The sequence below is a fragment of the Lonchura striata genome, chromosome Z (genome assembly GCF_050655825.1).
Source record: "Lonchura striata isolate lonStrDom1 chromosome Z, ASM5065582v1, whole genome shotgun sequence".
Lineage (NCBI taxonomy): Eukaryota > Metazoa > Chordata > Aves > Passeriformes > Estrildidae > Lonchura > Lonchura striata.
In genome coordinates, this window is record NC_140740.1 from 3,614,124 (window position 1) to 3,640,307 (window position 26,184).

The 26,184-nt window shown below is 37.4% G+C and overlaps 1 protein-coding gene across 4 annotated transcripts in view; it reads right to left on the reverse strand.

The window, feature by feature from the left end:
* MEGF10 (multiple EGF like domains 10) overlaps nt 1–26,184 on the reverse strand; it is an 85,574-nt gene that overhangs the window by 49,712 nt on the left and 9,678 nt on the right. For 2 of the 4 annotated variants that reach the window (XM_085566322.1, XM_021551837.3), the window contains exons 2-5: nt 16,011–16,142; nt 13,246–13,347; nt 12,471–12,571; nt 7,896–7,988 (exon numbers count right to left, since the gene is read on the reverse strand). In XM_085566322.1, the coding sequence (XP_085422448.1) occupies nt 7,896–7,988; nt 12,471–12,571; nt 13,246–13,347; nt 16,011–16,126 (412 nt within the window). In that variant the 5' untranslated portion in view covers nt 16,127–16,142. Of the gene's footprint in view, nt 1–7,895; nt 7,989–12,470; nt 12,572–13,245; nt 13,348–16,010; nt 16,143–16,256; nt 16,412–18,660; nt 18,700–26,184 lie in introns of those variants that run through there. The other 2 variants (XM_085566324.1, XM_085566323.1) reach the window with 2 other exon arrangements.

Genomic DNA, 26,184 nt, shown 5'->3' on the forward strand with positions numbered 1-26,184 from the left:
ATAATAAGAAACAAATAAGGCTATCAGATCAAACCAAAGAACAATTCAGAAGAAAAACTTCTTTAGGAACTTTAACTTACCTTTTAACTATGCCACAATTTCCCTTATAACTTCATACTCAAGCTAGCCAATGTTTATTGCAATGCTATTTTTAAAGATTCTCCCCAGTGAGGGAGAAGAAGTACAGCAAAACTAAGATTTACAGTCCCTGCTGTCAGTTTCTTGCAGGTGTCTCATACATAGCACCAAGACAACTAAATGATATTTTAGTCAACCTTACCCATCTTTCTGCAAGACACATTGCAGTGTGTTCCTGGAAATACATATCACTATTTGAAAACAGAGGAGATTCTTATCATTTCATTAGGCTTTTGTATTTTTATGGTCTTTTAGAAAAACTGAGAACAAAATTCCCTACCACAGACAGCAGGGAGTAAATACTCCCTCCCTTGGAATGCAATTTTGTGAAGTATAAATTAAAAATAACCTAACACTGGCAAATAGACATACTCCTATCTCCCTGCCTGCAAAACTCCCGACACAATTTCTTCAGAAAGCTTCAAGCAACTACGGCCTTTAGTAAGTGAAAGGTTATTTCCTTTCCTTCAGCATGTAAAACAAACTGAAGCTGCCCATAGCTTCAACATCCCATCCCCTTTCCTTTCCTTTCCTTTCCTTTCCTTTCCTTTCCTTTCCTTTCCTTTCCTTTCCTTTCCTTTCCTTTCCTTTCCTTTCCTTTCCTTTCCTTTCCTTTCCTTTCCTTTCCTTTCCTTTCCTTTCCTTTCCTTTCCTTTCCTTTCCTTTCCTTTCCTTTCCCCAACCATCGACAGTGTGAGTACAAACAGGACAGTATTGAGAAAACTTTGATTTATCCAAAGGAGTACTCCACTGACAGTGTTGTTACTATAAAGATTACTAATCCCTGGACATGACCCAAGGTGTGACTTCCAAGAGTCAACAGAAGAGAAATCCATTTATTTTCCAAGAAAAAAAAAAAAATATGGATGTTATCACAAATCCACACTCATATCACACCTACTGGGAAGTTTAGAGAGTGTTCTTGAAACTACTTTCTGCTATTTCCATCTGCAGATCTAAATGGACTTGTTTCCCTTAGGATATTTCTGCAGGATAGGAAAAAGATAATAATTCTCCTAACTGGAACTTAAGCCAAGTAAAAGTAAATTCCTGCTGATTGTGAAAACTATAAATATTCAAAGTGTGTTTTAAATTTGACAAGATGCATTAAGCCCCATGTGACATCAGCCTCTCTGTCAGCTTGGACAACAAATGTGGAACATGGCAAACAGAAACTTCAGAGATGAGTCAAAAAACCCAGGAAACAAAGCCAGCTACTCTGAAAACTAGAATAAAAACATCCTGTAGAAACCTTCAAAGCATTATTTCATAAAACCATGTATTATTCTCCATGCAATTTTTTTAAAATTTTGCTCTGTTCTAGTCATCTCAAAATGCTGTAAAAATGGCATATGCATATTAATAAAAAAAACCCCTTTTTTCCTTCAGAGAATCACTCATAATAATTATAAAATATCAATGTATTTTAGTAAAAGACATACTTTATCTACATCCCAGACACAAAAATGCATGGAATTTTTTCTTTTTCAGAACGCCATTTCTATTGGATCTGGAATTTTCTTTCAGTCTTTTTTTTCTATCTGATTGCATTTGTTATACTGTAGGGCTTTTACCCTGTGGCACATTTTTCATTCTTACTTTTTGTTTTGTGTATAAGAAAGGATTTTTATTCAAAACACTAAGCTTAAACCTAATTCACAGGTTTTTTTTCTTGTTTACTTTATAAAAGCCTTTTGATCCGTGAAGTGGAAGAACAATGAAAATGTGTTTTTCAGATCTTATGAAAGACTGGAACTATATGCCTTTCACATGCCATAAATTTCCAAGACTCTTTAAAGTGCTTTGGACAGCAGAACACAAGGATGGATAATTGATACGGAAAACACATACAGATGGTTGTTGGTGTCCATTTTATCATGTTACTGAGATAAAACCTGTTAAAAATAATTATTATTATAGGAAAAATTTTAAGAACCTGCTTGTAGTATATCAGTTCCATGACCCTGATTTTGCACAGATGTCCTTGTAGAATCATAAGTTCTTTTTCTTTTTTTTTTCTCTTTTTTTTTTTTTTTTTTTTTTTTTTTGCAATGACTTGAAGGTCACCTTAATTGTTTTTCTTTAATTGGCCACAAATGTTATCCTTCACATCCTTGAAAACCTACTAAGTGAGCCACTGAAAATATATAAGCCCCGCCAATATACAAGGCAGATTGAAATGAAATCAGCACTAAAAATACTTAAGCACTGTAAGTAGGGGAAAAAAAAAAAAAAGCAACACAGACCTTAGTCAAAAAATCAGCATAGGCAAACAGTAAAAATTAATGGGTTTCCAAAATGGTGAAAAGCAGAAATGAAAAGTTTCTCTGGTCCAGAAAAATCTTACAAAGTAATAAAACTATCACCATTTAGTAGAATGCCTTCCTTTAAGTAAATCCCTACATAAATAAATTTAATAACTCTTTTGTAGAAAGTGATTATTTTGTTTCTACTTTTGCTTACAGACTTGTTCTGTAATTAAGCAAAATTCTGATGCATGGCCATAAAATCTATTAATTTTCCTAGGACTTCCAAACCAAAATAGTTCACCAAAAACATACTAAATAAAATAATTTTATTATTTCAAATACACAGTTGTACTAACCTCTAGGCAAGCTGAGGTGCTATGCAGCCCTGGAAGTTTTGATGCCACCTACCACAGTGACACTGCTGTGACTGTTAAAAATGAAGGTGATGGCAACTTTCATTAATATCTGTTTTTCCTATTTGCACCTCGTCTGACTTACTGGTGGGTTAGTTTCTCAACTCAAAGATATTCAGCCTGGTTGCAGGGGAAAATGAAGTGTTCAGCTGGAAAAACTGAGAAGTCAGTCAAGGAAGTTACAGCAGCAATAATTACAGAAGAATTATGGGCAGTGAACATAGGGAAGACACATTAAATACAAACAGGTTAAATTCAAGATTGTTTATGACCTGCTGGCACTATTACTCAGAAGCTGGGCTGGGGGCAGTTCTGCATTACCTAAATAAGCTATTTCTCTACATTTTCCATAAAAGTAAAATAGCTGTCTGCCAGGACACTCTGCAGTTTTGCCTGTGTGTTTACCAGCTCCCTGGTTCTGGGAACCAAGCCTTCCTAATGCAAGGATGTGGTTGAAACCAGAACTTATTTCTGCAGCCTGCTGGATGGCCTGGAAAACTCAGGGATGAGCTAACTCCCTAAGTGTATCTTGCAAGCTGCATTACTCAAAAAAAAGGAAAAAAAAAAAAAAAAAAAAAAAGGAAAAAAAAATTTAAAGCAATACCCTGGCCCAGAAAAATCTCAGTTTGGGCGGACTCTGTGCAAGGTGGTTCCAGGCAGATTCCACACGAGCTGTCTCACTGGAAAAGTCACACATCCATCCACCTCTGCAGGGTTAAAGGAAATCCAGAGCTGCACTGGGAAGCTGGCACTGTCCGTGGCTCACGTGAGTGTCTCACACACAGCAGTGCCAAGGGATCCAGTTTCTGCCATGGCCTGCATCTGCCAAGTCCCATGAAGAAAACAGCAAGATTTTCACGGAATTTGCGAACTTTACAAAACACCCACGGCTGCAAAGGAAATCTGATAGTAGCAGAGCTACTGTCGTTTAAAAGTTACCTTAATTAAGCCCATTTAAAGGTAAAGGTTTCTCTGAGGTGCAAGGCTTAAACCTGCAGCTTAATGTATTAAAGAAAAACATCCAATTTTCTTCTCATGCTTTACAAAACCCTGGAGACAAATTATGTCTTTGTACCACTTTTTCTACTCCTATGACTTCATACTATGGTCCCAATAAAGGTCTGCTAATCACCAACAGAATCAAATTACAAATTAAAACCCAGTGATTCAAACAAATCTCAAGATTATTTCAGCACAATAAAAATGGAAGAATCTTGCTCCCATTTTCACAAACAATCCTAACCATGCTTTGGTAATAAACCAAAGACATGTCACTTCCTTTTTTTGCTTTACCACTCATGGCAGCTGGGGGGGATCACAAGGCTATAACCATTTCAGACGAGTCAGTGTAATATTGATTTTTGCCTCTGCTCCAGCTTATCCAGAAAGTGTCCTATTGATTCTGAAGGAATTATCTGCGGACTGCTAGGCATGAGAAGAAAAACAAAGTGGATGTCCTGGCTGTGGACAGGACACCCACTGAACTGCACACCCACTCAAAACTGACAATCAGGTTCATGTATTATCCATTATAATACAGATAATAATAGAAATAATACCATACATATATATAAATAATGTAAATAAATAACATTTATAAGTAGATATAAATTAGTGTTGTAGGAGTGTGAGCAGAAGACATAAATTGCAAATGTATAATGAGATTTGACCATCTTCACATCTACACAGACATTAGCACATAATTCAACTACAGAACACTATTTTATTCTCAAAAGCATTCTTAAAAACAACCCAATGTGACACATGCCAGTTAAAAATTTGATAAAACAGTAATTCAGTTTGGGAGGGAAAAGTTGTGTCAGTTTGTTTATTCGTCAATAAAATCTGTTTGTTCAACCTATATTTAGCACCCAGTCCACTTTTGTTAATATTGCACTTGTCCCTAGCCCACTGTCCAACTTATATTCGTAGAATTCACAATTATTTCCTCAAAGGGGAACTGACAGCTTATGGATTGTGTTGATTCACATCTTCTGTCCACTCCCTTGTCTTGACTATTGTGTTCACTCAATAAATCTATATTACAATAAATTGTTTTCCGTGACTGTCATGTCTCCCAACAGAATGCAATGCTTACAAAGGAAGGATCTCGTCATCCATGAGGTGTTTCCTCCCAGATACATCTACATTATCATCACCTTCTTGATCCACCTCACACTGACTTTCTTTTACTGCAAGCAAACACTGCCTAATACACTGTATTTCCTTTAAATAAAAAGAAAATACCTGAAAAAAAAAAAATACACCTTGTGCAGGAAATGTTCCCCAGGGAAACATTTAATTAACAAAAGTCCTAGGCCAAAACTCAGGTTTTCCTTGCTGAAGAATAGATCCAATCCTGCCTCCTGGTCATCTGGGATGTAATTTTTTTCAGAAAGGCAGAGGATGTGGTGAGGAGCAGAGTTATAGTCTGGGTTAGAATTGAGCACTGAAAAAAGACAGGCTCAGCACTCTGGTCAAACCTTAGGCCTCCTCTCTCTAAACTGAGCGCAGCCACTAACCTAAACCATTCAGGAATTTCCAAGGAGTCATAGCAATAAGGAAGTAATATTTGCTACAAAAGGAAATGGGAGTCACCCAAAAAAATTATTCCCTCCTGAGAAACAACAGATAAAAATCAGTCTCGGGGCCTGGCAGATGGACAGATGCTGTAACAGAACTAAATCTGTTCTCAGATACTTGCAGATAAAATTCCTTTATAAGGAGAATAAACAATTCCACTAAAGATAGGACAACAGTTTGGAAGAAAATGTTTAGTTTTGCAGTTTTACAAAATATTTGGTCCCTAAGAAGAACAGTTCCTTCCAATATGCAGGAGTCCATGAAAATGAACAGATGACTACATCCTCACCCTTTGAGGACAGTATCTCCTTTTCAGTCATGGCATTTTATCTGGTCATCAGCGACCATAAAATCCCTGAATCTCTTCCTTAGAAAGACAATGGTCTGTCTTTCAAATATGGGTCCACCCATCAGTTAAGTAATGAAAATGTCAATTTGATGGACATTATTATAGTAGGGCAAAATACATATATTCATGCTGAATTAATAATTTGCTATATATTTTAAAAATAGTATTAAAAAAGCACAGATCTTTATTTTGTATCATTGTACCTTTCTGTGATTAAAACCAAGTTGGGGATCATGCAGAAAATACAGCTAAAGGCAGAGTATCAAAATCTTTTACGTAGGGCAAGCAACAAGAAAGCTCAGAAAGCCAAGCCCCTCTCACTTACTGTTATTTCCAACACTACCCACTATTCTTCAATTCAGTTTGACCTGTGCTGTAGCTCTTCAGATAAGGAAATCACAGACAGATAGCAGCTCTCAAGCTCAGAAGGACAACCAAGTGAAATCAGCAACTTTCTTAGGTTTGTCTATAAAGAAGGGGATAAATCCCAGAACAAATGTTCCCGTAGCACATGCACAGAAATATCCCCTTTCTCAGCTCACCCCCATTCTCCTATGGCTACACCAGTAATCCCAAACAAATTTTGGCAGCCCCAGGTAGCCCTAACGTCACTCAGGAGCCTTTAGAGGACCACCAGCCACTCCAGAGATCACTGTTCAAAGATACACAAAAGGCAACCAGCTGAGGAAAAAGCAGAAGGTAAGAACTGCACATGTACTCAGACTAAATTATACCAGACACAAACTCTGTGAGAGGAAGGGTTATTTACATAGGCAGATTTAGAGGTTCCTGTCTCATCTAAAGCACACTTTCAGACTTGAAAATCTCAGTAAATAACAGTATTTTTGCAATCTGTGCTGTCTAATGATTCACATTTCTTCTGCATGTTTGATTAGTTACAGAAAAACTTAATACATAAGGTTTTCAGAAAGAAAGATAGCATGTTTTGACAATTTATTTTGACAATTCAGTGCATTAGATTAAGACCAGTCTTACAGCAACACACTGTTGTGAAAGAACAATGGCTCTTTCAGTTTTATGCCTTATGCAAAACTTGGGGGTTTCTTTGGAGCTATATATGAATCCCATGCAAGCAAGCATACATGACAACTACACAACAAATGTAGTAGTTAAATATAAAATAGTTAAATTCTTCCTCATGCCAACAAATATGCTGCTGGAACAACAGATCAGTTCCAGATGAACTGAGTTATGATAGCAACATGTTTGAAAATTGAAGAAATTAACATTTCCTCTTTTTAAGAAAGATAAATGAAAGTTGTTAGTTTTATAGGAATAATGTACTAAGTAAATTAGGAGTGTAATATCTTTGCAATTTGTTTGTTAGAAATTTACAAGGTCTGTGGACTTTAACTTGCAAATACAGTTGTTTTTATTTCTTTTTTCAACTGGGCAGTCACTAGCAGAGATCCACCTTGAACTTGATTGTAACAAAATATGTGATTTTATGTGAGCCTCAAATATACATTTTTAAAGACCTTAAAAAGGGAGCCACAAGGCTGGAATAAATAAAGAATTATAATTAATATAAAAATTACTTTGAGAAACTGTATTTCAGCCAAAGGGAAGAAATTATAATGATTTGTGTTCTGCACAATCTCCTGCACATGCTTTTATGGCAAAGGGAAAGGAGAAGGAAATAAGGGAAATTTGACCAGAGTACAATGGAAAGACATTAAGAGTTCAGGGAGTGAAGTGTAAAGGGAAAAATGGTTGAGTCAGTGGCAGAGTGAAAAAGGAGGACAGAGTTGCTAGGAAGGCTCTCCTGATAGCTTTTAAATGTGACCTGGCACCATCAAACTTTGCACATTAGTAAAATAAAAACCGTGAGATTTTCTTCCACGTAAAATAAAATTATGTCTTTGCTCCAGATACTGTGATATCTGCATGTTTCTGAGCACAGAAAAAAAAAAAAAAACAAAAAAACAAAAAAAAAAAAACAACTCATTAGTGCTGCTACATGGGAACAATGTTTGCAAGTAAATGAAGAAAAATCAGGTTACACAGAGTAACCTGATAACTCAGAAAAAAGCTCTGATCAGAAAGCAGAAGCCCAAGCACAGAACTGATGATTATCTGTCTAAAAGAGAGGACAACACCAAGGAAAGAGTACAAGACAGGCAGAAGCAGGTGAAAACTCACCACTGGAGCAGTTGGGTCCTCCCCAGCCAGGCTCACACTGACAGGTGTTGGGAGCAATACAACGGCCATGGACACATTTATCAGCACAGTGAGCTGTCAGAGAAGGGAATACAAAAAAAACAACATTACAGAACTCCTACCACTTGGAAAAATATTATTTAAAACAGTCCTAACACAGTTCTTTTGTGTCTCAAGTACCTCTTAAAAGCAAAATAAATAGCAGTGTATTAAAGTTTGGTGGCATCTCTAGTGCTAAACAGGGCTGCCTTAAATTTATTCCTTTTTCTTTTTTGTTTTTTTTTATGATTCGCAAACACGTTTTTAAGCTAAGTCTTACTTTGAAACAGATCTTTTGTTTGAAACATCTAACAAAAAAATGAAAAGGCTTTGATATCCAGCATTATCAATGACAGAATATAATACACCCGAGAGGAAGAATCTCTGACCAGCAACAATTTGCTGGCATCACATTAATCACAAAATACCCCTGACTTTCCAAAATACATACACTGTAATAATTTCCTTCTACTCTAAACAATAATAAAACTTAGAAAATGTGCACAGGATTAAGATTTTCCTCTGTACCAACATTTCCATCTAAAGCAGAAATCTGACTGCTATACAAATGAATACAAAGTTATCAAGGGGGAAAAGACAAAGCAGATGTTAAAAAGAAGTTTAATGGGGCTACATATGAATCACTGTGGTGTTGAATGACTGAAAATATTCTAGAATAATTAGGTGTTTAGTTAAAAATACTCGCAAGTGTTCTGGGTTTTTCTCAATTAAAGATGATGAAGCATATTGGTGAGCTTTACATTTAGTGTGTTCAAGGAAAAGGAAAACCACACAAAGATCAATGAAATAAAAAAAAAAAATATTATCTGGGATCCCAGCCATTAACTGCTTATTCTTATAGTCATTAGTTTTCATTCTCAACTATTTCTAACAAGCTACTTTTCAGATGTGCATTAAAATGATCTTCATTAGAAATCAACAGGGAGAATAATAATTTTTAAACACTTGATGAAGCAAGGCATTAACACAAAGTGTTGTTGCCTATTTATGTGTTATGGAAAGACTGAGTTTAAATAATTCATCACAATTTTCCATTAGTCTTGTAACTTGACGTGAATCACTTGTATCTTTGAAGATTTCTTCCTAGTTAGTGCTGCCTTGGGCACTGAGGCTCTCCACAAACCAATGTGTGAAAAACCGTGAGGCAACAGGAGGTCACTGTTAAACATGCAGTGTGAGCACTTGTAGGAAGAACCCCGGGAATGCAAACATGCTCAGCCCAAATTTCTGAGCCTTAAATACAATAAGGCAACACTCCACCACCTCCTCTGTGAGACAGCAGGAGCAGAACAGTAAAATAAAGAAGCTGCAAGAAACCAGACCTATCTCCTTGCACTGTCCTTCACGCCATGCTGAGCACATGGATCCACATTCTGGATATAGATAAAAATCTATTCTCTAACCAAAATAAATTATTCTCCAGACACCTTCTGGGCTAACTGATTCTTGGTGAGTGAATCCTACATCTGTAATATTTTGGTGGACATGGGGATGAGAGAACCAAAATTTATTACTCAGAGCTACAAAGAGGTGAGGACAATATAAAAAGCACCTAAAAGCGGCTGAAAAGACACTAATGACACCAGGAACAAATAAACTACTTTCTCTTGGTTTTCTATGGAATTGTTGTGCACAGTTAAAAGAAAAAACCAAAACTTATATGCAGGTGCAAGTGAAAAACTTAACATGAAGGGTTTTTTGTTTTACTGACCAGTGTGAAGAAGCACCAAAAACTCCTTGGTGGTAATTGCCATGTCTTCTTTTTTGCCAAGGGAAAGCTCAATTATTATATGAAAAGCAATCTGGGTTTACTCTTGCATATTTGCTTTTACATCTTATTTGCCCTTTCCTTTTGTGCCTTATTGTTTTTTCAAGATCTTTTCTACACTCATGCCTTCATTATCTGATGTTAAAAGAAAACTTGTAAAAATGTATTTTTATCTTTGATGTAAGTTTATGCATGCATTTTAGGATCTGTTGCTTTTTCACTTTGAAAAGCCAGCCATAAACCAGTTAACATAAAATTGAAACACTTTGGATGAAATTATGCACATAAATTAGATGACTGCAAGATTTAACTCCAACGTCTTCCAAATTAATTGAAACAAGCATTTGTTGTGGGAAAAAATCAATTATCTATTAAACTATGTTATAAACATGTTTTTCAAATAAATCCTTCACTTCTATACTGTATGCTAGAACATATGCCTTGTTTGATCCTTATTTCCTGTGCTTGATGGCTATTTGCTAGTAAAGTAAGTGATATCCAATTATACCTTAAGATGGATGGTGCATTTTCTGTTTCATGTTTTGAGGAAATTCAGCAGGCATAGTTCTCCATTAAGATTCTTAGAAATTTACTACAATGTTAGAAATGAAGCAAGGTAAATGTTCAAGCTGCCAGGAACAATCAACTTTTGCTTGTGTGTCCATCTACAAGAAAACCATCAGAAAATATCCTAAAACCTTTAAAATCTTTCTTTTCAGAAATATGCTAAAAAAAAATGCACTTTTTGAAAAAGTTTCTAGTCTGTAGCTAAGCCTAGTATTCAAATGTCAAATTTCCTGGGGGTTGCTGCTGATAATAGGAGACAAGTGGCAGGAAATTCTTCAGAATAAGTAAGAAATTTAGTCAATCTCCCAGCGTGGGGTGGAGCTGCCAGGAGTAAGCTCCTTAATAGAACTTCACAGAATTACTGTTCTGTATTTGTATCTGCATATAAACTGCATTTAGATAGTCTCAGAAACTGCATCAGGTCTAAACGTAAGAGCAAAAATAACAACCTGAGATGCAGTTCTACAGAGGTGCTGGCAACAGCAAAAACAGAGGTGAGAAATTTGTACATTATTTATATCCTCTATAAACAGGACTTCAGTGAGGCCAGCACAAAGCACTTTTTTTTAGTGAAAGTGAATTAGTACTTAGTAACAAGATACCTACACTCTTACAAACAGTCCAAGTACTGACCCCATATACTGCTAGATTTAATATTAAAATACGCTTTCTTGTCAACCCACATTAAAGACAAAAAGAAATAGCACAAATAAAAAAACACAAATTCCTATTATTTTTGAGAAGCAGCAATGAAATTTCAATTCATGTAATGTCGAGTCAGTAGACTTTTCTATTTTACCTTCTAAATTGAGAAGTCAAATAAAGGACCAAACAAACACCAAAATATCAACAACACCACAAAGATTTTGGCCTTTTAGAGGCATCTTACATCCTTCCCCTAGGTAAACAAAGTAATCCACACTGCATGGAAATAAAACTGGAGTAATGCAAATGCTCCAGCTGGAGATCAGGAAGACTGAAGGTCTCTCTCTTTCTTCCAAGCTCAAATAAATGCAAACTCAGCTACAGTGAAGGATCAGTATTTATAATTTAAAGTCTAAGGCATTCCACAGTCACTTCAGAAGTCAGAGCAGATATATCCTGGGTATCATGATAAGGCATATTTTTATGTAGTAACAGGAAAAATTAGTATGTCAAATGGTATTTGAATTTTTCAGGTTTTGAGTATCATTGTGATAACACAATGAATTTATTGCATATGCTATAGCTATGTAAAAGCTGTTGTCACATAAGAGAATAACCATCACACCTGTCAACACATCATGAGTCAAACTGTAATACACTTCAAAAAGTATTCTACCTAATAAAAGAATTAAATATCATTACTCACACATGCTGTATCATAACCAGATGTAGTCAGAAATTGGTTCTTGTAAGTCTAATATATACATATTACCAAAAAAAAAGAGCTAAAATAATTGCCAATCTGATATCAGATATATTAATTTAAAAAAAAAAATATTTTGACCTTGCTTTTGCACAAGCAGAAAGTGTTTTGAATCAAAGCTTTATTTTTTCTTTTCAAATTTCAGGATGTTCTTAACAAATACCATTTTGAGACTTCCCTAGGTCTGCACAAGGCCACTCACAAGAGAGAGAAAGAACTGAGCCAAGGTTGCCTCCAGACTCTCCAACACAATTTTTCCCAGTTTTGGGTTAGATGAGGAGATAGGAGTACTGCCACCCAGAAACGGTGCTGAGACCTCCAAAGAGTTACAGACTTGTGTATATCCAAGAGAGGCTCAGCATGAAGATCTGCTGGGGTCCATTCCAAGGAGAAAAGACTTCCATATCCCTCACGGTTTTACACCTTGTGTTGAACTATTGTGTTGGAAAACACACTGTACATTTTCCACACAGTCATTAGCTAGAACCACATCAAGGCTGGCTGGCCACTCAGACATCTGAAATCCAACCATCCTGTCATCTGCATCTGCCCAGCCCCAGCTGGCTTCAATGAGAGCTGCATGTGCATCACTGGTGACAAACTGAGCTCCTACAATTCGCCCTCTACAAGCCACCCATCAGAGGGGAGTCACACTAGCACAGTGATGGATGTATGGAGCTTCAAAAAAAAAAAACAAACCCAAAAAAAAAAAAAAAAAAACAAACAAACAAACATTTAAAAAAGCTGAACTTACGGACACACATTTCCCTGCTTTCATAGAATCCAGGGCAGCACTGGGATTTGCGCCTGTACATCGTTTTCTCACCATGTCTGTAGGCAGTACGGTAACTGATCCTAAGGAAAGGAATGAGTGTTCGTCACATACCTTGGTTCAGAAACAAGACAGGATATATTCTTACACATTTTAAAAAACATTCAGGTGTCATAAGAAAAGGAAAAAAATGTTCAGAGTGGTCTTGATTTATCTGTCGCCAATTTCAAGAGTCCAAGGGCCTTAGGTTCATGGTTGGTCAGAAAGTGGGAAAAGAATAGGGACTTTTTCACTTGTGGGCATATTCCTCTGAGGAAAATGCTCTTTGCAGATGTCACCAGTTTTTATTCATTCAACCCTTGCTTGTTTTCTGCTTACAAGGAAGTTTCCTTTAACAAATCATTTTACTTTTCTTCCCTCAGGAAGGAAGCGTACACTTACTTCCCTCAGAACACAACACTGCAAGCAACAAGGGGTGCCCATGATATTTCTGAACAAATACACCTTGCAGGGTCTGGAGAATTTAGTTTTTCCCAAGCTGTTTGCTTTCTGTTAGCACTCCATGGGATGGTACACCCCAGCCTGCTAATAAAATTTATGTGACATTGCTTGGACAAGCATTTTCCAGCTGACACAGATCACAGCAGTCAGACAGACTGGACACTACAGCTAAAAAAATGCTACATATCATGCTTGATTTTGAATCAAGAATCTTAACAACATCAGCAATTTGACAATATTAGGATTTATACATCACCTGTGTCGCGTGCACTTGAACCAGTTTAGGATGTCAGTACAACTGGTATAGTAAATCTGATCAAAAGGATGTGGATATGACTCTTGCACTGTAACTGAGTAACTGGGGAGAGACAGAGAGAAAAAAGGGAGATCATCAAGCAAGTCCTTTCAGTACAGTCTCATTTAATTAGGTCTTTTACAGAATCCTGTTACAGAATGGAATAAATATAACAAAATACTCATGTCTAAAAAAATGAGACAGAAAGATGGCAGAGAAAAATAACTTGAAGAGAGTCACCATGTTTCTACTACATGTAATACATTTGATGAAATTCCACTACTTGACATTTAAAGAAATGTAATGTCAACCAGACTTTTTTAAAAAACAGAAGACCTGTATCTCAAATAGGCAGCAAACGGAAGTAGGGCAAAGGGAATTAGGTGTTCTCCTGTGGAAACTTTTATTAATGCAACTAGACAACAGAACAACTAGTTAAGGAGCCAGAAAATGAGATTTCTTCTATTATCTTTCAAAATAGAAAAAAAACAGGACTTTCTGAAAAATTTCTTGTAAAAACTTGATCCGGGCCTACAGGAAGACATCCAGTGCATTTAAATACTAAGTGAATGCTAACAAAGAAATACAACTGAGTAGCAATTACTGAAATATTACAGTACAGGCATACCACCAAACAGTCTATTCAGCAAACAGAAATTAATGAATACTGAACACCATACTTTCTTTTGCTTACTGGGTAATTTTTGACAGAGAACCACCCACACCACACCACGCCCCCATAAATACTATACGAAATCCTTTTTTTATTATTTTGCCAAAATAAACAATTATACAGTGTCCTAGAAACAAATCTACACTGAGAGCCTCCAAAGCTGTCAGTAGGGCAAGAGGAGCAGAGCCCTGCTGCAAAAGGGGAAAATATTGAATCATCCTAGAAAACTCTTTGAGATTGTTTGTGCTGGCAGCCAGTCCTGGATTGCGCAAGGGAGCTTGAAAACACAGGAATGCATGGCAAACTCCTGCAGCAGGACTGATTCCCAGGACCCGCCAAAACACTAAACAGCCTGCCCAGCTCTCCCTCTCTTCCACTCACACCCTCTCCAAGCCCTGAGCCCCCGCTGCAGGGTCTCCTCATCCTGCAGTCACCATCTACGCCAAAAGCAAGCACATCCAGAGCCACTCACCCCTAAATGCACACACCCTACTGCATGTTTTCCTGCATGAAGGCAAGCAGCCCTAATCCACCCAGCTGTCCCAGCCCAACAAAATACCAGGGGGATGCTGCTGCTTGCCTGAGGCTCTGTGCTCTTGCCCTGAGGCTCTACCCCTTCTCACTGTTTGTTTGTAAAGACCATTTTAGTCCTAGAGGTCTATTTTTTATTTAAAGCATACAACAGTGACAGTCAAGAGTTTCTGTCTGGCACTTTGCCCATTCATACTTCTGTCCCTTTGTCACCTGCTTTGGGCAGCAGTGTGAATGTTTCACCGAGTTTATTTGGCGCTCTGCCCTGTTTGTGAGACAGCACAAGAAGGAAAAAAAGTTCATGCAACAAAGTGGGCATGCTTGCTGGATGCATTTCTCAGTATATTTTTCCTTCTGCAGATTAGCTAGTTTTAGATTATATTATGTAGTGTAAATAGTTATATTCAGGGTTTCTTTCCCATTTTGCTTTCATGTTGTAGCTTCCCCCAAAACCACTTCTACCTACAAAAACTGTAACAAAGCACACACAGTATAGGACAGTATCCAGTAACACTGTAGACAAATGTCTGACTATTATGAACAGGTATTTAATACGGTGACTACTTCATAGACAAATTGTTTCATGAACTGTACACAGCAGCTGAGGCAGAGGTGACAAATGCTTCACATGAAGCTGAGGCAAATCCCAAGGAATGTCCTTATGTGTTGGGTTTGGTTTTTTTTAAAGAGAGATTTTACAAAAAAGTAAATACAAGTTTTGGTTTTCTCTGTAAAGATTCAGCCATAACAATCACCATTAAGTGTACAATGGCCCAGTAGCACTCCCCATGACTAAGCACACAACACAGTTTACATTAAGTACAGGAAATACTGATGTCCTGAAATGAACTGTGAAAATTAAGACTGTCTCATGGACCAGCTGATCAATTACAGGCACAACAGTTGTAATGAGACCAGAAGTCTTGTTTTCACTATCATAACCTATACACAAGAAAATAAGTTCAGCAGATGCTTAAGGCTCAACCTCTCCAACCCATTGTGACATTTTACAATTCACATTAAACTGGATGAACAGGCCAACTACATTGATGATGAATTTAATTTTGCATGTTATAAATTTTTGAACCTCATCAAAATAATTAAACAACAAATCTTAATTCAGATCCTGTGAGTTCTGAATAGGATGGAATCAGCATAATCAAATTTGGCCAAATTCCAATATGGTTAATTATATTTTGCATATGTTAAATTTCTTTTCACCTAAATTGGAAAGAGCTATTTTTACTCACTTCTAGTACCCAGATGGTTGCGCAACATTGCTGGTACCACTGTAGTGGTTATTTGCATCCTAATCCCCAGTGCAAAGATGCATTTCAGCCCACTGTTAAACAGTCTTTTACTTATCCATGAACTCACCTGCCCATACAATAAAGTGAATTTTTTCCCTCTGTTTTTAGACTCAGCTAAAAGCTTTCAATAATTAGAAGCATGCCAAGTAAAGCAAAACAAAATTATTACATCAGAATTTACATCACTTATTTTTCCAAAAGGAAAGCATTACCTTTCCCAGTGGCTACACACATTGGGATCCTCCAAATTCAAAGACACAGTTGAACCCATCCAGTGGTACAGGAGTATGACAGGGAAGCCAAAAAGGGAGTTGAAATGAAGAACCATCTTTCCAAAGAGATGACTGTGAGGAAAAAAAGAAATAGTACATTAGTAATACCATACAGAATATAAAGTAGCCAATAATGTTGACCCATCTATAATCAATCTAAAGCAAGGGGTACTTCAAAGAACACACACTGCCTGCCCAGCAGCAGCAGCACCACGCCTGTTTTGGAAGAAAAGCCCAAATTGAGCTGTTTCCCACGAGGTCAGTGGTGGACAAGCTGCACCTCAGAGGTCTGCTGTCCCCTCCAGCTGCAGCCACCCAGGCCGGGTGTGCTCAGCCAGGCTCTGCCCACTCTGAGAGCCAGAGCTGAGGTCTGGAATAAAGGCTGGCACTTGCTCAAGACCACAAGAGTGGAGAGGCTCAGCTGTGACACAGCGCCAGGAGCCCTGCACGTCCCTCATCTACAGGAAGGGTTTGTGCCTCTCCACATCCTCCCCATGGCCAGCACAGCCTCACATGTCACCCTGCACTGCCACTGCTCTTTAAACTTGAATCCCCAAATTTAATTCCCCTTCCTCAGCCGGCTGTACAGTTTCCAAACAGAATAAACATTCATTAAAAAAAGCTGTTCTAGTAACATGAAGATCTGAAAAGATTACCCTAACACTTTTACTAAGCAAATTATTTTAATTTGCATGCTGAAACACTCTTAATCCAAATGGCCATTAATCCAAAATGCCAGAATGAATGCTATTAACATGTAATTTATTTGTAATGACTTAAGTTACATTTCTGTTTTGGTGAACAGTTGACCTTATTTCCTCACTTACACACTGATTCTAACATTATGTGGCTACAGAGATACCAAAAAAATGAGACCCTTGAGTAATCTGTAGTAGAATAAGAAAATAATTTCTAATAAATATGTTTGATTTAATAAAAATATTTTAACACAGTAAATTAACCCAGAAATAGAAATTTCTTACTTTAAATATTATGGAACAGAATAAAGCAAATTACATAAATCACTTTATTATATGAAAAAGAAGACCACAGAACCATGGGGGGGGAAAGAGACAAAATAGTATTACTTAACTCTTACTTCAGAAATAAACATAAAACACCTCACAACAAGAAACTATTCTATTTAAGGTATCTGAGGATACAGAGATGATCCTATTTTGCTGAATTGTTCTTGAAAAATCAGGCTGCTGAAAGGTATTTCTTGGTCTGTAACTATTTCTCTGCATGCAGCAAAGCAGTCAATGTGCACTTATTTCAACAGCAGCTGTATTTTCACCTAATAATTGCAGTGAAGTTGTGATTTCCTTAAAAATATTCACTCTGATAAAGCAGACTGTAAATGGTATTTCCCTTTTTTCTTTCTTTTAGTCTCAACTTCAGCAACTTTCCTTTTGCAGGATACATATAACCAAATTTAAGATTTAAAAAAAAAATTTGCATGAACCCCCTAGAGTTAAACTTGATTGCATTCCAGATCTTTTGCTTAATTATTAAGGAAAATCAAACCAGAAAATCAGTACAGCTGATTAGCATTGCTGAAGTGTTGATATTAGCAATAAAAGATGCAGATGACTCATTTAACTCTTGCTGCCTGCAGTTTACACCAAGAACTGTTCACAGATTCGCTTTTCATACCATATATTGCTCAAATTATCTCACCCAATAACATGAGAATATTTTCATTATCTATGTGTACACAGAACCTGTAGTTTAAGTACTGAAAATGCTCATTTTGAGGAATGCCTTCCCTCTGCAAATTAGTACATACATGAGACAGAAAAAAAAAAAAAAAACAAATTTAAGAAATCCTTGGTGTTTCACCACCAGGACTTCCTTTCACAACAGAACACTAAAATCTTATTGCTTGTTAGTTTTTTACACAGCATTTGAGGCAAAATATCTCAGTGACAAAGCTGTATCTTTATTCCTATTTCAGGAATGAACTTAAAGGCAGCACCAGTGTCTGTTCAGGTCACACTTCTCTGTTTCCCTCAACTCCAATCCACACCCATGATTTAAAAAAAATTTTAACAGGAAAGCAGTGCAGCTGCATGAAACAGCTGTAGAGTACTTCCCTTAATCTCTGTAAGCTAATTAAGGAAATTTAACTCATTATATATTTATTTTATAAAAATCAGATAATCAATAACAGTCATTTTAAAAAATAAATCCGATCACCCCAGGGTTTATTATAATTACTAATAAACTCATTTTAAAATTGTGTAAAAAGTGTACAAAACATACTCCCATAAATGACAGGTACTCCCCTAAAATACGTTTAAACTTGAGTAACTACACAAATTGCATTTGTCTCACTAGCAAGCTAATGAAAAATCCTGTATGTGCACTAATATAAACAAAGACAGTTAACCATTAATATCCAATATCTGAGATTTTTAGGCACTTTCTCTGCCACTACTAACTATGTTGACAGTTTTTTATTTGGTTTGGGTTTTTTTTTTTTTTTTTTTCCCATGTAGAGTTCAGGATCAAAACCAGAGAAATAAGAGATAACTAAAGAAAAGGCAAAAAAATGCTTCTTTATGAGGTGAAAATGAAGACTGCTTACAAATTAATTTCTCCCCTCACCCAGAGCAGAGCCACAGGCAAAACTGAAGGCACACACCTCTCCCTCAGATTTCTTGTACTAAAAAGTAAATAAATACAGGTGATACAGGTGGAGCTGGGTGTGGGGGAGCAGGTGAAGGTATGATGGACACTATAAAAGAAGTGAAGGTTGCTCAAGGCTTCAAACAAACATTTTTTTGGTCAGCAAAATCAAGGGCTGCCAGAGAATTAACCAGGATTAGACCTGCATGAGCAACAGAGAATAGTACAACACAGTTGCTAACATGACATAATGTATCCAAGACCAAGGGAAATGCTGATGCAGCTTTCCCATTACTGTTGCAAAAGCATTTTTACCATTGAAACATGAAAAATGCAGCAGGAAAGGGTCATTTAGACAGAAGACAAACTCCAGAGTAGTGAGAGCCTTTCGTACTCTGTCATGGCATCTCAAAGGTTTTACAGCACTCAGTCCTGCCTTTCTGCAGTGACAGGGCACAGGGACATCAAAATGTTTTCTGAGCTGCAAACCCACAGGCTATTCTTAATTGTATTGACATGGCATCAACCTGCATGTACAGCAAGTGCTACTTCAAAAAGAAATCTTCTCTCTGTCCATCATAGTTTTCTTCAAATTTCAGACTGAATTGTAAACCACACAGTCATCTGTGCAGAGTCCCTTGGAAGTGTCCTTGCCGTCACTCTCTCCAGAGCACCCCACATAGACTTGGTGACTGGAACTGGAAATTACAGCTCCATGTGAGATAAAAGAGTTTTTCTAACCATGTTTGGGTGAAGAATTGTTTGGTCTTTCACTTCTACAGAGTCTTTTCCATAACACTCTTCATTCCTGAGGCTCAGCTCCTCTACCAGGGACACAATTTGCTTATAAAAACATCTCTCTCACAACTGATGTCAGCCAGAGCAAAATTTGAATCTGACCTAATCTTGTCAATGATGATTAATCCCATGCTTGCTTCCGTGAAAAAAAAAAATCCACAACTGATTGCTTTTATCGATTACATTAGAGAATTAATGGATGAAGAGCAGAAGGCATTTTCCCTTTGGAAATCAGTAAATCAGTTTGACACCTTGTCACATGAAATCTCACTCATAAAGCAAATACAAAATAACCTGAATTAGGAGCATTATCACACAGACCCAGACTGGCTGAAGATGTACACTCACAGCAAATGGAAAATGACTAGTCTTTTCCCAAATCCTCAAAACATATCACTCCAAAGGCAGCATTGATTGTCACTGTCACAGAGAGCTCAGGACAGACCAAACTGGCAGGGCTGAAACTCTGCCTGACATAAAATGTGTGGGATCTGCACAGCCAGCATGGGAATTTACTAAAGGGTAACACAATAGTGCCCTAAACTGAAGGGCCCTAAACTTTCACAGCCTCCATGGTCAAAGATGATAGGAGCCCTTATTGATGCAGCTTAATCAGATCTGACCCTCTTCAGCTGTGCTGCTTTACTTTCAAACCTCACGGTGAAACAGACTGACACACTTGGAGAGTCCAAAGGTGTTGAATATGGGCTAAGTACGTGATGGGGGAAAAGCAACTCATTTAGACTGGTGTCTGAAGAATAACCAAATCAAAAGCTGAGTGTGCTGGAACAAGTCTCCTTGATGGAGATAGATATGCTGCTACTTTTTTCACATTACATTACTAAGAAAAATAAATCAGTAATCAATTACCATTTTTCTTTGGTTATTAGATGACATCATTTTTATTTTTCAGTCTCCCTTTATTTATCGGAGGCTTCTAAGAAAATGAGGTTTATGTAATCACAGTGTTTGTCTGTATGTTCTGGCCTCATGCCCAATAACTTGTAAATTTATTGGTCACTTAAAGCAAGAAAAGTGCAGAAGTCTTGAATTGTGGAGCTCCAGAGAATCCAGTGACAATGCACAAGTCTGGACGAGATCAGACTTTATTTGCCCAAGTGATGGAATTACCAGTTTTCAAAGCTACAGCATCACAGTCTTTTCAGTAATGCTATAATTTCACAGACTGCATCTCTCTACCATTCCTACTAAATATAAATACAATAATATATTACTTGATTTGAAAATAACAGAGAGCAGCCTTCAAACTGTATTAAAACTGTAAACTAGAGTATATTTTGAAGTTAAACTGTATTTTTTGGGGTTTTTTTTCTACAAACACAGACATTTCCTGGTGTAAACCTGGAGAGGTTGAGAGCTGTCACACTGCACACTGCTTTGAAAGCATCAAACAACCTCTTGCATTGTAATTACAAGAACAGAATGAATGAAGTAAGGTAACTGCAAACATGGGAAGAAACAGGAAATTTTACCCCCCAGCAAATATGTGGATTTGCACTAGTAATGCCACAGGGTTCCAGATAATACGGGTGGCTGGATAGCATGGGTCATGGTGCAGCACAGACCTAAAAGCACAGGAATATTGCAACACAGTCCTCAAGGACTCTGTCCTTCCCTGCAGAACACTCATCAGTATCTTTTACAAGACCAGTTTCACTGCAACAGATCATGAGAGTTTCCTCTAGGAATTGACCTCTTGAAAATCAAGATTGTCCTTGGCCCGCTGACTTCACTTACTGCCATTCAGTGAGAGCTTCTGAAGCTGCTAAACTAGCAGGGACCACACATCCACTTCTCAGTCCTCTTCTCCCTCAAATTAGCATTAAAAGGGCAGGAAAAGAAAGTTCAGTGCAAGTCAAACCTGCACAAGGCAAGGAGGCATGGTAAAGACAAACGCCAGCATGCCAAGACACTTTGCAGATGGACTCATTATTATTCCTCAGAGGAAGGCTGCCTAACATCACAAATATGGGGTCACTTCACTGTCACTGTCATTGGCTGATAAATTAGGACCCTTTCACTTGAAAATATTTCCTTCTTTTTCAGGTAGATAGCAAGTACAGGTGTTGAACCATTAAGGCTACCTATAGCCCATGGTATTGTATGTTTAAAGATTATTTCCACAGGGAGCCAACAGGTTGAGCTTTTAACAAAAATATTTTGGCTCAACATGCTGTTTTTTCTTTTTCCCACCCAGATGAAAATTTACCAAATACAGACAGTCAAAACTGTCTAGAATCCAAACCAAGGTTTCTGAAAATCACACTCTGAAAGCATGAAACAGAACCTTGAATATAAATCCTGATTTGCTTGTTTGACACAAGACATTTCAGGTGAAACACAAAAAACTATATCTGGTCCATACACAGATGGCATCTCTCAGCTCTAGGCATCTTTCCCAGGGTGGATGTTGGGAGTTAACAGTTAGTTCTTGGCAGAAAAGGCAAATAACATTTAATTTAGTAGCATCTATACTGTATAAGCTTGAGGCAAAAGTCATATCCCCCTCCACTTCCGCCCTGTCTTTTTTTTTAATTAATATATTTTAAAATATTGTTCAAATAATGTATTCCTTACTGAATTATCTCTTTATATTAACCCCAGATCTATTTTAATAGTACAGGTGAATATTATAAAATTAAGTAAAAATGGCTAATTGCACGTGCTTAAGGAGAATTATTTCTGAAATAAGGTATTTCCAGCTTTATTACACAACAAAGATATCTATATCAACCTTTTGTTATAGTCCCTAAGCTACATAGCATATAGATCTCTGACACTTAGTTTTTGAGTTTTTTTCTAATAGGTATAAGAAAAGGACATTGAACTCGTGGAGGTAACTGTGAAAACTCTGCGGTTGCTGACAAGTTGCCTGGGACAATCCTGTGGTTGCCTAAATACATCAATGCCCTGGTTCCACTGCTGTGGAAATTATCACTCATGGTTTTACCCTCTCTTGAACATAGTTTCTGTGACCCCTCTTTTCCTATTACCAGCTTTCCAGACACCGTGTCACTTCCAGTTTATTGCCAGGATATAAAAGAGGACAATCAGAGGACTCAGATAATTACTTTAGCTTCCTATGCAATTGAGGATCAATTTCAAATGTGCCCACCTTCCTTTAAAAGTCTTTTGCTTTTCAGCCCTCTTCAAAGACAGCCTGTTTCCTTCCCTCCCCCATCACATGCACTTTCTCTTTTTCCACATACATTTTCACCATACATTAGATTCTTCTCTTTCGTAGACACAGCCTCTGTTATCACTGGCAAAATTCTTCAGACTGCAGCTCCCTGAACTTGCCACAGCCTTTCACTGGACCCTTTCATTGTGAAAATCAGACATATGAACTCCTGCATTTGTTTACAACTTCTAGTTGCTAACAAGATGGTATCATTTGTAAAAAAAATTGCTGGCAACTTTGCTTCAGTACCTTTGTCCTTGTAAATCATCTAGTGAAAGGCCATTTTGCATGTAACACCCAGCAGAAAATAAAGTTGTCTTTCCAGCTACCTCCTGTTTTCATGATTTACACCAAGCATTACACTTCTGTAAATCTTTACCACAGCTTAAAAACTTAATGTTTCAAATTATCTGCTTAAAAAACCAAAATTAATTAATTCTGATGCCATTTCCCTTTTACAGCTTCTGAAACATTTCAATGCTTCAGACTACGGAAAAAAATTGGTTACAGATCAGTTCTTCCACATTCAGCAATCAAAGCATCTGTGAGTCACTGCACAAAGCCTCACATGCCACCACCACCCTACAAAGAAAATTCAAAACACTGTAGTAGAAGAATGGGGAGCACAAAAGTATTTGCTTGGACAGTTCATTCACTCAGTTCCATCTTTACTTTGGTGATTTGCAGATGTTGGAATGGATGCAGTACTTCTGCACTCAAAGGGCAAAATGGAAGAACATAATTCAAAACCAAAAGTGACTGGTTAATTCTATTTTTTAACAAGCCCACAATTAAAGGGATAAATCCTGTGTTTAAGTCTTGAAGAACTTCTGCCTTGAATAACTTTCACAGGGATTACAACAACCTTAAGAGGCCTATAGAGTGAGCAACATGCAAAATATGTGGATTTCATGGTAAACTGGCTTGAACGCATTACATCTTCCATAAACATTAATACAAATTTAAAACCATGTTTGTAGTTGTGGAATTCTAGTACTTAGTACTAGTACTAAGTACTCTAGTACTCCCTATCTGCCAGCAGAAGAAAAAATAAAAATTCCTGGGGAGAAATTCAACTTTGCCAGGTGCCAGTGATGTCTGCAAGTTTTCTGCACACTGGGGATATATAAACATGCAGGTGAATGTACATAGGCACAGACTGGTTCAAAACACCCCTAGAGTATCAGTTGCAGCTGTAGGACAAGATACTGTGCTTCAGTGAATAAATAAAACCTCCAAGAAATAAAACTGCTACCAACACTTGTGGCAGGCAGTAAAAAAGCAGATTCTTTCTAAGAAGGACCAAGTAAACAACTTTGTAATTTTATGCCTTTTATACTAACAGAGTAATTTCATATCAAAGCTTCCTTTTCTGATTAATACCAGTATCAGTCTTCTCTAACCATAAATTTTAGAGTACCTCAAGTAATTAAATTCTTTAATTAACTTTGTCTAATGATGAATCAGAGGTCTTTTTAAAAAGAGTGCCCAATACATCACTAGAAGAAACTAATGATGGCAGGATACGCCTTAGAAGCTCCAACAATCAGAAGACAACTTTTTAATGCTGCAATTATTACAGTTCATCCAGAAAATTTCTCTTACTTTAATATGTTAATTTACCTGGGCTACAGATTATCTGAAACCTTCTTAAATGCCTGCTGCTGATTTCAGTTAAGGGTCGTTCATGAACCCAGAAGAATCAAGACAATGTTTTTATCAACTTGAACACAAGGCCCTAAATCCCACAAAATACTATCCTTCAGGACACATGGTGACTTCTTTAAGCATGTACCTCTGCAAAAGGACAGTAGTATCACAAGCACATATTTGTCATACAAAAATGATCTGTTCATATCATTGTCTGACAAAGCACCTTTCATAACAAGGCACCCTATTCAGAGATCTAATTTTTGCAGACATTTGTATGCCAAATTAAAAAAAAAAACCCAACTCTGTGATGCTAGGTTTAATGAGGTACTCTGTTATTCTCTGTAATAAAAATTAAATGAGAGAGACAGAATTCTTCAGCTTAATTGCCACATCTGTTATTAGACACTTTACTTTGATTGACTGGAGTGTATGTGTCAGAGAGTGTGCCAGAAAACAGGCAAACTTTGTAAAGTAGACTTATAACTTATAGCCCAACTGGCACTAGCAGCATCTCTGTTACAGCTTCTGCTGTCTCTCAGCTAAAACTACAGAAACGTTGGCCTTGGTTCAGTCATTCATTAAAAATTAAAGTAAGTATTGCAAACTGTGCCTCCTTTTTTCCTTTTTTTTTTTTTTTTCTTTTCTTAAAGGTAAATTAAAAGCAGTCCCTGTTTTCAGAAGGAAGAGCAGTGGTTACCTGAATGTGTGAATGTGTCATCTCTCATTAATGGATGAGAGTAACCCAGAATTTGGAAATTGCACCACATGAAATTTCACATCCAATGGTGCATCTGCTGCCTTATTTTGCCAGCAGATGAGCAAAGGGCTGAGGGGACAGTGACAAACAGCACAGCATTTGCAGAGGGACTGGACAATCACAGTGAAGGAGCTCTGAGGAAGAGCAAAAACAGAATGGACACTCTGCTCTGATCTGCAAGGAAATTCGGGATGAAACCCGAGCTCAGGAACTGCCTTTCTCTGAAATCCATGGATCATGACACCTGGTGAAAATCCCAGATATCTGGAGCTGGCCAATAACTGGTTTTATGGCCAGCTGATTTTCTCTTGGCTCTAGAACCCAAACTCTTAGCATCTACTGTCCTGACATAGCAAAATGACACTTTCTCCCCCAGCTAACTTCTTCTTTCCAATTTCACACAGGCTTTCTACAACAGCGCAGAAATGTATGTTGCTATTGTAAGCATGAAGACAGACAGGCCAGCTGCAGTATTGCTGAAAACTACTTTTCATACATTTCACCCAGTAAAGAGCAAAAGATTATTTGACCTTCTTACCAATTTTCTCTGCTGCTCCAGAGAGTGCAAAGAAAGGTAAAAGTATGCATGGAAGAGCAACAAAAACTGCACCAATACCCACTGCATTCACTCCTGAAAGGCAGAAGGATGCTTCTGTGCTGGAAGCTGAAGCAAAGCTGTCCAACCATGGGCTGGACAAGCAATGGGCACTCAGCCTGACCCAACCTGTCAGCTGCCCACTGAACTAATCCATGTATAAATCTTTCTTCTCTCTGGAGGGCAGATTGGGACACTCTGATTCTCCCCCTCCACAAGAGCAAGTGACTGCTTTTTGGAAGGAGTCTGCCCCAATGGGTGAGACAAGCCAGGGCAGATGCTCCTTGTCACTGTTTGTAGGTTTTTGTTGTACTTTTTAGGAGTTCAAGGCTGCTCCATGCTACACAGAAAGTTTCCACATGGCACTCTACTTTGAGATCTCTTTCCTTTTACAAATATCTGTCTTCCCTCAACCTAGTGAATACAGCAAAAGATAGCACTCACTTAAGCACATTTATTTTACACACACATTATGTAA